This window comes from Callospermophilus lateralis, chromosome 1, assembly GCF_048772815.1.
Source record: "Callospermophilus lateralis isolate mCalLat2 chromosome 1, mCalLat2.hap1, whole genome shotgun sequence".
NCBI classification, from domain to species: Eukaryota; Metazoa; Chordata; class Mammalia; order Rodentia; family Sciuridae; genus Callospermophilus; species Callospermophilus lateralis.
Genome location: NC_135305.1, coordinates 33,250,546 through 33,265,548, shown reverse-complemented (window position 1 = coordinate 33,265,548; position 15,003 = coordinate 33,250,546). Strand labels below are relative to the sequence as shown.

General features: G+C 41.6%; 1 protein-coding gene across 2 annotated transcripts in view; it reads left to right on the top strand.

The window, feature by feature from the left end:
* The first annotated feature begins 3,112 nt into the window (after window positions 1–3,112).
* Window positions 3,113–15,003, top strand: part of Slc25a13 (solute carrier family 25 member 13) — a 178,825-nt gene continuing 166,934 nt past the window's right edge. For both annotated transcript variants that reach the window (XR_013088677.2, XM_076833883.2), the window contains exon 1: window positions 3,113–3,271. Coding sequence is in view for 1 of the 2 variants with exons in the window: in XM_076833883.2 (XP_076689998.1) it covers window positions 3,257–3,271 (15 nt within the window). In the remaining variant the exon portion in view is untranslated. The remainder of the gene's footprint in view (window positions 3,272–15,003) is intronic.

Genomic DNA, 15,003 nt, shown 5'->3' with positions numbered 1-15,003 from the left:
TTATAGCAAAAACAAAGTTTAAAGGACTTTATACTAAGTGAAATAAGCCAGTTCCCCCCCCCTCCACACACACACACCAAAAATACTGTATTATTCCACTTATACGAGGTACCTGGAATAATCTCATTTATAGGGGCAGAAAGTAGAATGGTGGATGTTAACGATTGAGGAAGGCAGGAGTGTATGTGGTTGTTTTAGTGGGTATAGAATTTCAGTTTTACAAGATAAAAAAAGTCTTGAAGAGCATGCGCATAATAATATGAATGCATTTAACACTTATGAATGTTAACCCTAAAAAAAGGGTTAAGGTGTGGTAGTTTTATGTTATATACATTTTACCAAATTAAAAAAAACACTAAGCTTCATTTATACATGAGAGTGTTAGTGATACTTTAGAAATCAATATGCAGAAAAATCACTATGCAGCATATGATGTGATTTTGTTAACATGAGATTTGTGTTTTCTCAGCATTTTAAAAATCCCTTTATAGCACCTGGACCTCCCCTCCACAGCTTTAGAATCTATTTGTACAATATGTTTTTACACCAATTCTCCTGTTTTTTGCTATTATCTTTATTCTTTCACTCTTTGCTGGTCTTTTTCCTCAATCTCTGGGCATATTCTGAGCTTTATTGGACCTCTCAGGAGTAGGTTAACTAGTGGATCCTTTTTGAAATGTTATGGTTTGAACCTGGAATGTTCCCCCAAGGCCCATGTGTTGAAAGCTTGGTCCCCATGTAGCAAGGTTTAGAGATGGACCTTTTGGAAAGAGAATAGATAAGGGATGTCTGGAAAGACATCTGAGATCAGGAATACAAGAGGAGTGTTTGGAGACATGAATCCATTGATGAATTTGTAGCTGAATGGACTACTGGGATGTGGGGGAAACAGTAGGAGGCAGGACTCAGTTGAAGAGAGTGGGTCCTGGAGGGTGTGCCCTTGGGAACTATATCTTGTTCCCTGGCCCCTTCCTATCTCTCTCTCTCTGCTTTGTGGCTGACTTGAGGTGAGCAGTTTTGTTTTTCTGTGACCTCTCCACCAATATGTACCGCTTCATTATAGGCTCAGAAACAATGGAGCTAGCAGACCATGGACTGAAACCTCTGATACTCTGAGCCAATGAACTTTCTTCCCTTGTTGATCTCAGGCATTTTGTCACAGACACAATAAGATAACACAAAAATTTTTCTTTCCTTTTTTTTTTTTTTTTTGGCTTTTGGCTTTTGTAAGAGAATTTGTCTGTTGTACATACACTCCTTACAGAGAGACACATGTCTCCAAAACACTCTTTTATTACTGATCTCAGGTGTCTTTCCAGACACCCATACCACAGCTCTTTCCCCTACTAACCTCACATATAATCGGTGACTATAGCCAACTAGTGATGTTTTATTTATTCTTCCAGCTGTAGCCCATCCCTAGCCTGTTTTGCCTGGATATTGTAGTAATCTTTATCCATCCTCCACACCTTAAGCTATAGCCTGCTGCACAATTCTTGAGACTAGATAATTTATAAGTAATAGAAATCTATTTCTAGTTCTAGAGGCTGAGAAGTTCAAGATCAAGATGCCAGCAGGTAAGGCCTAGTCTCTCTGTTTCCTCGATGGCAGAAACTATAGGAGTCCACTTCTAATTGAAGGCAGTGGGTCCTGAATACTTTGTCCTCCAGAGAGGGGGAATGTTATGTCCTTACATGGCAGAAGGGCAGAGACAAAAAGTGAACTCACCATTGAAAGCCCTTCTCACAGGGGCATTAATCCATTCATTAGTGCAGAGGCTTCGTAACCTGAACATTTCTCTAAAGGCCCCACTTCCTCAAACTGTTGCATTGGAGATTTAGTTTCCAACACATAGATTTTCAGGACACATTCAGACCACAACACAGTGAGACTCATCACATTGGAAACTGAGTCATACTGCTTCTGGCCTTAAACCCCTTCAGTTAAGGTTCACATCCTTTGGCATGGCATCCAAGACCTTCCATGACATCCCCCACCTGCCAGTCTGGCCTAATCTTGCACTAGTCCTATAGCTCAGGTTAGCTTCATTGACTTGGGTTCCCCAACAATTTCAGGGCCTCCTGCCTGTTCTCATTTTTTTTTCTTCTAGATGGAATGTACTCACTATTCCTTCATTGGACTGATACACAGCCACTTTCCTGTATTCAGCTCAGGCATCATATTTAAGAGGCCTCCCCAGTCCTCAGTGTTCCCATGTTGCCCTGGGAACACGGTGTTGCCTTAATGAGTTATATGGGATTAGCATTTATGTGTCTGCCTTTTCACTAACCTTAAGATATTTAAGGACCATAACTAGCTTTTAAGTAATTTTAGGGCTTTCAGCACTGAGCACAGTCCTTAGCACATAGAAGGCACTCAGATTAAACTGATTATGTTAAACGACCTTTTCCTTGACGACCATTTTATAAATTTTGATGACAAGGACAAATGAATGAAATTCTGATAGAGGAATAAGACGTCTGGAGGTCATATATTTAATTTTTCAATTAAACTTTTGTATATTTATTTTATTAGGGTTTATCTATTTGGAAGACAGTGTCTTTTAATCCTGGACTTTTTGACCTTTTATTCTGGAGTAGACCCACAAATATATGTTTTGCAGTATATTCATCTGTTGGGGGCTTGCAGCAAAATTTGCTATCTCCCCTTCCACCAGTCAATGCTTTTAGATTAAAGGCTTTTTGGATCCATTATATGGTAGTGCAGAGTGCAGCTCTTTCGAAGGGGTACGAAGAAAGAACCTGGATATATTGGGGCCCGGGTGGAGTTTTCATCTGTCCCAGGCTGAGTACCTATTAGTCTTATTTGCTCCTTCCACCTGGCCCAGAAGTAGCTCCTGGTACCATCCAAGCCCGCAGGTTCCCTCACCGGGTCACCTGTCCTTAGGTGACCGGCTGGCGCCGGGCCTGGTCCCACCGGCCTGGCCACTGCTGGACAGCGCAGCCGGAGTCACGTGTTGGCCCCCTGGCTGCCCGCGGGCCTGGGCCCTCCCCGGCCTCAGGGCAGAGGCCGCGGGATCACGCGCGCCCAGCGGCCCCGGCCAGGCCCAGCCAATGGGCAGGCAGCGCCCGCATGACCCGCGCCGGCGGGAGGGCGTGGGGAGGCAGGCCGGGCGCGCACGCTGCCGGGCCGAATCGCCGCCCCCGCTGCTGCCGGGACGGGAAGTGAGCCTCCTGGGTCCCCAGTAAAAGCAAGCCGGTGAGAGGGCCCCGCAGCCGCCCGCGCCGGGGGAAGCATGGCGGCCGCCAAGGTAAGCTTGGGCCCGGGCCGCGCCGCTCGGGCGCGCACGTGCCTAGGCTGGTGCAACCCGGGAGAAAAGCGGGGGTCGGGCAGCTGCTTCACCTTGCAGCTGCGGAGGCTGCATAGTCTGCCTCGTCCGGGCCGCTTGCTGCCCGTGTGGGGACCGAGGTATGGTCAGAAACTTTGCCAGCCGGACACTCCCACTTGGCCTGGAACCGGAGTCGGTGCCTGGCGGCGCAGCGCCCATGCCGGCTAGGAGGAGCTGGCGCGATTGGGGTCCGATGCGCCTGGGGAAGGGAAGGGCTCAGGCCAGCAGGTCCCCTCGGCCACCCCGGGACTCTTCTGCTTCTGACCCCGGTTGTAGTTGACCCGGGCTTCTCCTTCCAGGGGGCACTGCCAGGGCCAAAGCCTTATCCGATTACGTTTCAAGGGCCCCGCCTTCCCGCGGGTGGGGGAGTCACCTTGACTTCCGTTTTGGAAACTGCCTGGGAGACTTGGCCTGTCCTTGTGTGTATGAAAAGACCAGGAACCCTTCCCCGTCTCTCTTTCCCATCACTCCTCTCTCCCCATCTGACAACATTTACAAACCAGCCTCGGAGCGTTTGAGTATCATTTTGGAAATGACAAAACAGATTGTCCTGGGAGCTTGTCACTCCTGTGAAGTTATACTTAAAAGGAATTCTATGCAACGTGAATCATTCACTAACGCACGGGAAAGGCAACTCCGACCGCTTGACCTTTCCTCTTTCACCATGTCTTGAAACCTGGACACCATTTCAGTCTCTTTGGACTGCATTTCAACTTTCCTGGCAGAATACCATATTTAGTCCCAATCATTCGAATCATTGGAATTTATTGCTTTTAATTTTAAGTTCACGAAGGCAGTCCTTTAATCAAGTCTATACAACTTCTTAGCTCATTTTAAGTGCAGTGAACTTAAATATACTAAACATTTCAAACATTTGTCCTTAATCAAAACTCTGTGATAACCCTCAAGAGGAAAACATGGCCAACACATCATATTCCTATTTATTCAAGCAAACTAATCACATTTGCAATGGAAATTGTAAGCAGACAAATATATTTAAATACTGTTTCTGTGACTTAAGTCTCTCCAGGCTCCCCAAATCTACAAGCTTTTTCATTTTCTCAGACTAGGTGGCCTAAGTGGCCTCTTTTTAGTAATTACTGTTTCATTCTCAGGATTGTGCTCTGATGTGTGTGCTCCTGAGTGTGTGTGTGTGTGTGTGTATGTGTGTGCATGCGTGTGCGTGCACTCACGTGTGTTAATTTTGGAAGCTCCATTAATTCTTTTAAGCCCAGTAGCTTTTGGCCTTTTCTTTCCAGTAAGTTTTCATGAAGTTAGAGTCTTAAGAATTGGGTGTGAATTGGTTCCCTGAGAAGGTGGGAGTAAATATCCATTTTTTATTGTTACTTTGTATATCTGTAGGTACACTAAATAAATTTACTTTCAGAGATGAAGTGATTGAAGAAACTAAACAGAGATGGAGTCTATGACTTAACTAACAGGAAGTAAACAAGTGACATGGAAATAGGAACTTTTTGGTTGTATTTTTATTAAAATGTCACATCCCACCAAGAGCAATTGATTTTTAGCCATGTAGTGAGAATTATAGAAAAATGAAACATTCATTTCATTTTTACTGTTTGGGAACCTGTATTTTTGTTTGTATATTCATTTAATCTCATCTCTTTTCAGGATTTCTAATGATTTACCTCATATATACATACATTTAAAATCCAACAAGACATATCAAAATCCAGTCTGAGTAGATAAGAAAGCTAGGATAAAGAGAAAGTTAGATAAAGCCAGGGCCAAGCTTAGTGGGAAATAAGTAGGTGCTCACTAGAGGTAACTGCATTTTCCTGGCAGCCGAAACAAAGAGGAAATAATCAGAAAGGTCAGTTACTGGGGAGAGAGGTCTCCGGGTACTTCTATCTGAGAACTCTTTCTCCCCATATCCTTTTATATGCCATAGGTGAACTGCATTTGAAACTACCTCAGGACCATAAATACACATTTGTGGGTTCATAAGGTCATTTCTTACGATGTCCTTCATTGGAGCTTAAGGGCAGTGTAGTAAATGTGGTCTTAAAAGGTCTCACAGTGAAGTCGTGGCCGGTCTGACTAGGTCCAAGAATGAATGTCTCTTGCCGAGTTGCCTTTGGGCACCTTCCTATGGATTGCTTCTGTTGGCTGCTGTCCATACTGGGTTTCCTGAGTTAAAGGTGGTGCTCCTTGCTTTTTCCTTGGAGTATAGTTATTCCATGTTGTCAGTTGAAGAGGCATAAACTTGAAAATTTCATCTGGGTATAGGATGGACCCAATGAAAAGTTGAAGAGCCTGAGTAAAAGAAAGTCCACCTCAATGGAGTGTTAAGAAATTGGGCTGTGAACCTGAGGATTGCAGTTGCAGGATCCCAACACTTACTTTACTCATTGGAATGAATCGTTTGAATATCCAAGCCAGATTTATTTTCCGGGTAGATGCAGTCTCAACTAGCTATTTCCTAATCTCATCTTGGTTTTTTGATCTTTGTATTGATTCAAATGTAACTGGTTATTTGTATCTTTCTTCCTTTAAATAGTTTAAACGGGAAGACTGAGAATCTAGTCTGATCTGCTTTTTATTTTGATATTTACCAGGAAAGTTGCCACTTAATGATGCAAGAGGTTATTTGTTTTTTCTTATAGTAACGTTGATCTGAAACTCTTAGTTTTGTTTTGTTTTTCTATACTGGGGATTGAACCCAGGTCTCTGCATGTGCTAGGCAAGTATTCTATGTTGAGTTATGCTTCTAACCCCCCTTAGCATTATTATTATTATTATTATTATTATTATTATTATTATTATTTTTGTGGTGCTAGGGATCGAACCCAGCGCCTTGTTCATGCAAGGCAAGCACTCTACTAACTGAGCTATATCCCAAGCCCACCCACTCTTAGTATTTTTGAGATTAACTCAAGCAACTTTCATTTTCTTATAGGAATAATCCTTATTGTTTCCTTGTTATAGTATCTTTCTATACTATTTGTGCTGTTTTGAATATTTTAAAATATTCCAAAACTACTCAGTGTCTATTAAGATAAAAATAAGTTTTTAAAATAAAAGTTCTATTTTACATAATTACATAAAAAATGGATTACTAAAAAATAATACTATCTTCTCTGTCCTTTTTGGTTGTAATGGACATTCCCTCTTTGTCATTGTCAGGTTTTATACATTAAGAATGATGAAATTAAGCTGGGCATTTTGGTGCATGTCTAATCCCAGCTGCTCTGGAGGCTGAGGCTAGAAGACTGAAGTGGGAAGATCCCAAGTTCAAGAGAGCCTGGGCAACTTAGCTCAAAATGAAACAAACAAAAAGGCTAGAGATGTAGGTTAGTGGTAGGGTGCTTGCCTAGCATGTGTGAGGCCTTGGGTTCAATCCCCAGTACGGCAAAAGGAAAAAAAAATGGTGAAATTAAACTACATAAAACTGTTTAAAGTTAGAGAGTGTTCATTTGAGTTCAGGCATGAAAGGTGACAGATGTTCAGATATTAAACGACATGAACCAGTAATTTGGGTGAAATTAACCTAGAACTAAAAAAAGGGGGGATAAATTAAAGCATTAATAATAATGAAAAACTTTTTCTGAAGGACTAGTGACTTTATTAATTTTTCATTCTTGGATGGATCATTGCTGTGACATTGGTGTACTTGGAATTGTGTATTCTTTCTAGTGTTGCAAATGGGACTAGACTGAGGATACTAAAATGAATCAGACATCAGACCTTCAAGAAAACCAAACCCATACCAGGGGCTGAGTTCTCTGATGAAAAACCCCTATTTCATGGGCTTTGTGAAGGAGCTCATTTCTGCCTGAGGCAGACTTCTCAGAAGTGGTGGTATATCATAAGGAATGCACTGGAAAGAGGAAAAAGATCCAACCCAGTGATGAGAAACAGCATCAAAGGCAAGGAAGTGAGAGCACATGCTACATTTACAGAACCAGCAGGTAATAAGAGGGAAAAAAAAAATCAAAAAGTAGCAAATTCTTATAGAATGCTTACTAAGATACTGGATTCACTTCTAGGGCTTTATAATATTTTCATTATTAGTTTATTTAATACCTCTAACAGCTTTTTTTTTTTTTTTCTTTTGTACTGGGGCTTAACCACTGAGCCATATCCCCAGCTCTTTTTATTTTTTATTTTGAGAGAGGGTCTTGCTAAGTTGCTGAGGCTGGCTTTTGAACTTGTGACTCTCCTGCCTCTGCCTCCTGAGTCACTAGTATTACAGGTATGTGCTATCCTGCTCAGCCTTCTGATAGCCTTCTAAACTAGATTCTGTCATCCTGTTATATAGAAGAAGACTCTGAAACAATGAGGTTATGTAAGTGGCCTACCACCTGACAGTCAGGAAGCTCCGGAGCTAGAATTCAAATCATACCATTCTGGCTCAGAGTCTGTCCTCTCAGCCTGTGCACCTTATTGTCGACAGAGTAGTATAGCTCCTGGAGAGGAGGTGCATGGGAGAGTGTAGGAATTGGATTGGGAGGGGAAGTTAGGTGTCCCCACATAAACCAGGCTTTATTTAACGATTGCTTACATAGTGCTTACTGTGTGCTATGTGCCTTCCCAAGTGCTTCATAAATAATAAATCAGTTTTCATAATACCAAGAAACAGGTGCTTTGTTTCTGTCCTCATTTACAAGTGAAAAGCCTGGGTCTAGGGAGGTTCAGTAATTTCTCAAGGTCATATAATCTGGATTTGAGCCTGACCCATCAGTTTTCAGAGTTGTGCTTACCTTAACCCCTACCCCTGTCTTTCCCTCCTCTCCCAGGCCTTAAAAGAGAGTTCCACTTACAAAAGCACATGTGTGAGAATTCATAAACCATATAGGGATATGTATATATCTTAATCCCAGGACAGTTTTTTTTTTTTTTTTTTTTTTTTAGTGGGGTGGGGTGGGCAGGTACCAGGGATTGAATTCAGGGGCACTCAACCAGTGAGCCACATCCCCAGTCCTATTTTATATTTTATTTAGAGACAGCGGCTCTATGAGTTGCTTAGTACCTTGCTTTTTCTGAGGTTGGCTTTCCATCCTCCTGTCTCAGCCTCGTGAGCCACTGCCCCGGCCCAGGACAGTCGTTTTTATCTTAGAACACCTTTGTCACCCAGTAGAGGTTTCACTGCACTGTTTGTTAGATGTGGGTTTTCCTTCTTTCCAAGAGGATTGTAAATTTCAACAGGGCAGGAATTAAAACTGCTCAATTGAGATATAATTCATATACCATACAGATCACCCACTTAAAGAGTACAATTAGTTGGTATTTAATGTATTCATAGAGTTGTACAACTGACACCGCTGTCCTAAACCTTTGGAAAGATTTTAATCCAATTTCTACTACATAGGATTTGGGCTGTACATTTAACCTCTGTCTTTTTCATGTAATCTCACCTATAAGAGATTCTCCTCTGAGGTTTTTTTATGAAGGTGCCTGTGCTTGAGGTGATTAAGGATATTCTTCATGTGGCAGGTTTTTTTCCCCTCCCTTATGGTAGAATAAAATCTGCTAGGTATTAGGTAATATCATAGTAAAGCAGACCTATTTATTTATTTATTTATTTATTAGTTGTAGCTGGACACAACACCTTTATTTATGTATTTATTTGTTTGTTTGTTTATTTATTTATGTGGTGCTGAGGATCAAACCCAGTGCCTTGCAATTGCCAGGCAAGCACTCTACCACTAAGCCACAACCCCAGGCCCAAGCAGACTGATTTTTTTCCCCCTGTTATATAGGGAAGGAAGGAAAGAAAGCCTGAGTTCTTTTTATTTTTTAGTTTTCGGTGGACACAACATCTTTATTTTATTTTTACGTGGTGCTGAGGATCGAACCCAGCGCGCTGCGCATGCCAGGCGAGCGCACTACCACTTGAGCCACATCCCCAGCCCTGAGTTCATTTTATGTGACCATGATGGTTATTAAGACAGCAAGTTTCCACATTTCCATTAATGTTCGAATTTTAGGATTTCTTTAATTGTTAGAGCTGGATGGGCATTAGAATTCATATAACACAGTGATCTTCACTCTTCCCCCCACCTCAATTCTTCCCCCTTTCCCAGGTGAAGAATTGGATTCCTAGGAACATTTGTAATTGGTTCTAGTTCCCTTGAACTCCTTTGCTTTTCTCACTCTGTTTCCCACGACTGGAATCATCCAGGCAGATATGAAAGATACTAATTCAGAGGGTGGGGGTTTAGGGTGTGGTCTTACCCACACAATCTGATTGATTTCATTGGGTGTGGCCTGAGCCTCAGGATTTTTAAAAGCTTCACAACCCTTGATCCAAACTATTTGCCTCAAGTGATCCTCTGCTGACTCCCTGGGATAAGAAAGGAATGCAACCAGAAAAGTGAGATTAGCCAGAAAAAATCCCTGGTGTTGTTAATTTAAGGGAGGGATGCACAAAGGTCACTTCAAGTTCTCTTCTTCCTTGAAAACTTCTTTTCAGTTCTTTTTCATGTCCCCTTGGTGCTTAGACATCAACTTTTTACAGTTTTGTAATTATCCTAGAATATAAGCTTCATCACCAAAATTGATTGGAAGTCCCAGTTGTCTCTTGGGAAGACTCCGAGGTTTTTTTTTTTTTTTTTTTTTTTTTTTAAAGAGAGTGAGAGAGAGAGAGAGAGAGAGAGAGAATGAATTTTAATATTTATTTTTTAGTTATCGGCGGACACAACATCCTTGTTTGTACATGGTGCTGAGAATGGAACCCGGGCGGCACGCATGCCAGGCGAGCGCGCTACCGCTTGAGCCACATCCCCAGCCCGACTCTGAGGTTTTCTATGAACAGCATACATCTGGTCTTAGAGCCCTTTCCCTGCTCCTTGTCCAGTGGTGTGGGGTAACATTATTCTCGCACTTATTCACAGGTATTAATCAGCAAGTAGAGGACTGGGGTGGTGGATGGTGAGGGATAGAAGGCAGTGTGTAGTATAAGATAATTAGGGTGAAGGTCTTTTGGGTAGTGAGTTATTTTAGAAGATTACCAGAGGATCAGTGACTCCCAGTGCTTTTGCCTCTAAGACATTTTGCCCTGTTGACAAGCGTCTGCTTTTGATGAGTTTATATGGGAGCCGGTCCTTCCTTTGTTCTCACTGTGAGAATCTGGCTTGCTGAACATTGCCCTCCCTTCTCTGCCTGCCTGGTGTCTGCTGCCTCATAGGCACTATTCTTCGTGTTTCCTTGGTTGCTTTAGGGTGAGTCTTGGAACAGAGGACGGTGTGAACTGATAGTTGTATGTTGGTCATGCTCAGGGAGGAGGTTGTGATCTGTTGCAGTAATACAGTTCCTTAAACAAAGTACTTCACTGCAATTGAATGGTATTTTAAACCAGGTCCTCTTACTCTTTCAGGCAACTCATTTAGATGCTGGTTTTGGTCTAAGAATTCTGCTAATTCAGAATTATTCTTAGTGGTTAACTTGTGGAGCCTGAGTCTGTTTTGTTGGTTGGAAATGTTTAACAGAGTACTCAAGACTCACCTTTTCCTTTGAATGAGTGAAGAAAAGGGTTGGATGGTTTCTTTTGGCTTTTGATCCTGACAGTATAGCTTAATTAGCAATATTGAAGTTCTTTGCAATTCAATTTAAATAAACTACTCTATTTAATGGTTCTTATTAGACTGGTAGCTTTGTCTACATTTCGACATGTAGCCACAGTTTCCACATTATCCACGAAAATTGTTGATTTGATGAGAGTCAAATTTCCTGGTACTCTTGCTGTTTTGTGATATCTTTTGTAAAAGATGTGTGCATGTTTATTAGTTTTTTGGACTTAAGACACTATGTGATTTTTAGTGTCTTCTCCTAAACATTGGTCACAGTTACAGGTGGAGGTTCAGAAGACTCTGCTGCTTAGTGTGCTCTGCACCACTTTCTTGAGGGGGAAGAAGCTTCCAGGACTGTCCCCCCAGTCCATATCAATAGCTCTGTGTAGTGAAAGAACCCTGGACCAGAAAGTAGGAGAACCCAGGTCATCACCCATTGTTGCCATTGAGGTGGAGAATTTGGATGAGTAATTAACTTTTCTGGGTGCTCGGTATCACCCTATGGGAAACAGGACCATCCGTTACATCTGCAGTGATCACAATGGGAAAGGCTAAATGGGTCTGTTGGAGTCTGCAGAACATTTACACTTAACTTCAAATTAGTGGACGTAAATGATTTGACCTACATAAACAAAACTTGGAGTGCTTAGCTAAAGCTCATGATTTACCATAATGGCTGCTTCAACAGGCACCTTCTGCAAGCGATTTGCCTGGAGACTTGTCATTGGAAGTTTTTGTCAAGGAACTGGTAGGGTTGGCTTTACTTGGGAGCTTGTTAGAAATGCAACGGATCAGGCCTCGCCCCAGGCCTGTTGCATGAGCAACTGCATTTTAACAAGATCCCCATGAGATCCTAAGCATATTTATGTTTGGGGAATATTGATCTGAAACTCTTGTTACCATGTAATTAAGTGTAACTGCCTTTCGAAAACAAAGGTACAACACCTTTTGGATTCATTGTAAATTAGCCCAACTTTTTGTAGAATTAAATACATAGTGACAAAATCCCATATAAATTTTAGGGTGCTTAGGGCTTCTTTCAATTTTACCAGGGAGCCAGAGTATTATTTTAGAGCACATCTCTGAATTATTATTTAAGGCTTTGTTTGTTTGGTTGGTTTTTTTGCTACTCACCTGTACTTAAAATTCTGCAGATGAGCTTCTGCCTATAGGCTTTCCAAAGGCCACCAGGAACCTCGCTCCTAAACCTGTTAGCCTGATCTCTTCATTTGTGGGGACTGTGTCCTGCCCACCCCTTTCTTTCCTGGAACTGCCACCATCAGCTTCCATGATGAATCCTCTCACAGCTGGCACCTTACCTTTCATGTTATTCCTTTATACTTCTTTGCAGGCTTCTCTTCATTCTTCTGCTTCCCCTGGAATGTTGGTGTCCCCCAAAGCTCTACCCTCCTCCCTCTAGCTCCCGTGGTGACACCTCCCTTCTAAGTGGAAATGGTGGCTTGCTTCAGCCCGGGCAGCTCTTTCGAGTTTCAGGTGGAGTTTTCAGATGTTTGTTGGGAGTGTCAGCTGGTCTGTCTCAAAGATACTCCAAATTCTGCTCCTCTAGAACTGAATGCATCTCCTTAACTCCTTACGGTCAGCCTGAAACTTAACTTTCTCATTGAAGTTTTTAGTTAATTCAATTAAATGCCTATGATAGGCAGCTGGGAAAGACACTGCAGGAAAGTGGTGGGTCAGTGAAACCCTTTTATTTCCCTGGAGCACATGCATCCTGCCTTTTCTGTTTAAATTCAGACCCTTATTACTATTTAGTTGGATCATCTCCATGGTCTTCTTGCCTTTGGCTTCTCCCGGTCCCTTCTGCCCAGAACTGCCAGAGGAATCTTCTGAGATTGACTCGTTGCCATGGTAGTGGCAGTACTGTGTTCATGGGTATAACACTTAACAGTTTTAAAAATGCATTCAGGCATGCAGTTGACTCTACCGATTTGTAGCCATATTTTTAAGTGCGGGGCTCCCCAAAATGAAGAAGCTACTGGACTTGCTTTCAGAAGCTCACAGGCTATAGGGAGGAAAGTAACCAGAAAATATGAAGATCCAAGTTCCATTATTTGATCTTTATAATCATTTGTGAGGTAGCAGGGGAGGCATTCCTAATGTCATTTGACAAAGAATTTAAGGCTTAGAAAGTTTATACAAATGAAAATAACATTAGTTTATTTTTATTTAACACTTTAAAAGCCAGGCCCTGTTCTGGGCATTCTGTATTATAATCAAATAATTTAATCTTTATAACAATCATATGATATGTGAATGTTCCCTTATACAGAAGAGTTAAATTCCAAGAGGCACAGAGAAACTAAGTAACCTGTCCAAGGTCACATGGCTTATAAGGGGCACAGCCATGGCTTGAGAGCAGGCAGCCTGGTTCCAGAGCCTATGCATATGACCATTGTTCTACACTGCCTTCTTTAAATTACCTTGCTACATAGTATGGCTTCTGATGCCTATAAAATTTAATTTTTTAATTTTTGGTCCTGGGGATTGAACCTAGGGGCACTCTACCACTGAGCCACATCTCCAGTCCTTTTTATTTTTTATTGACAGGGTCTCACTAAATTGCTGAGGCTGGCCTCAAACTTGCAGTCCTCCTGTCACAGCTGCTTCAGTTGCTGTGATTACAGGTGTGCATCACCACGCTCAGCTTAAATAGAATTTAAACTCTTAGAAAGTTTACTCTGCCTTGCTATTGGCTGTTTATTAATACTTGAATACTTCTCCAGTGTCACCTCATACTCCTTCCCTCCTCATCCTTTACAGTGGTTTCAGGGGATGTAGCCAACCCTTGTTCAAATTCCTTTCTGTAAAGTCATGGCAACAGAGTAGCAAGAAAAAAATGGGAGCTTGCTTATTTATTTGTTTATTTAGCTTAGAGCTAAGCTAGAGATGGGAATGTTTCCTGGAATTCCTCTATAGGGTTGGGCAGATTTTGTTAAACAAAGTTCTTCCTATTCCAAAGTTTTTGGAAGGTGTCTTAGTTCTGTTTCCTGGTTTCCTGAATCCAGTAAAGATGTTCAACCCGTGTCCTGAGTTATAGTTTGCACTGTGGGTTTGCTATAATCGGGATTCAGACACACTGCACATGGCTTTTGGTTAGAAGGCCTTTTACAGCTTGTCAATCTTTATAGTTTTCCCCTCTTCTGTTGTTTCCTTGCAGTGTATTTGGTGAGGGAATTGGGTCATCTTTCCTTTAGTTTCCCAGAGTTTGGATTTTGCTGCGTGCATCCCTGTCGTGTTGCACTGTCCTCAGCTTTTCCTGCCAAGTGAAAAATCTAGAAGCTTCATCAAGTTAGGGTCTTAGCTTTTGTTTTTGACTAGAATACTTCCTAGGTGGTGCTGGGTACTCCATTAGGTTACTGAGTAATTGCTACGGGCTGGTCACACTGGGAGGCATATCATTTTTGGTTGTTTCTGTGATCTTTTGTTTGATCAATGGGTTCAGATGTTGTCATTTGGGTCCACCAGCTTTTTGCGTAATGGTTTATTTTTGTTGACCAAGTTTGAATATTAACAGTTGTTCTCTGTGGAACGTTAGAAGTGACTTCCATTTTTTAAATATACACATTTATGCATACACATTTTATGTATTTATGGGTATATGTGTGTGTGTGTACATACACATACCTACATACACATACCTCATACTCATTCCCTCCTTATCCCTTACAGTGGTTTCAGGGGACATAGCCAACCCTTGTTCAAATTCCTTTCCATAAAGCCATGGCAACAGAGTAGCAAGAAAAAAATGGGAGCTTATTTATTTATTTATTTAGCTTAGAGCTCAGCTAGAGATAAGAATGTTTCCTGGAATTTTTCTATAGGGTTGGGCAGATTTTGTTAAACAAAGTTCTTACTATTCCTATTGTAATTGTTAGAAAAAAAGGGCTGTTAAAAACCATTTGGATATTAATTAATTAAAAGAGTTTGTGTTTGGGCTGATAAAATGGGTAGTACTAATGGTTATACAACATTTTGAATATTCTTGATGCTACTGAATTGTACACTTAAAAATGGTGAAAATGATAAATTTTGTGTGTAGTTTACCAAAATAAAAAAAAAAAATCAATTGAAAACGTATTTTAACACATAAGGCCTGAGCTC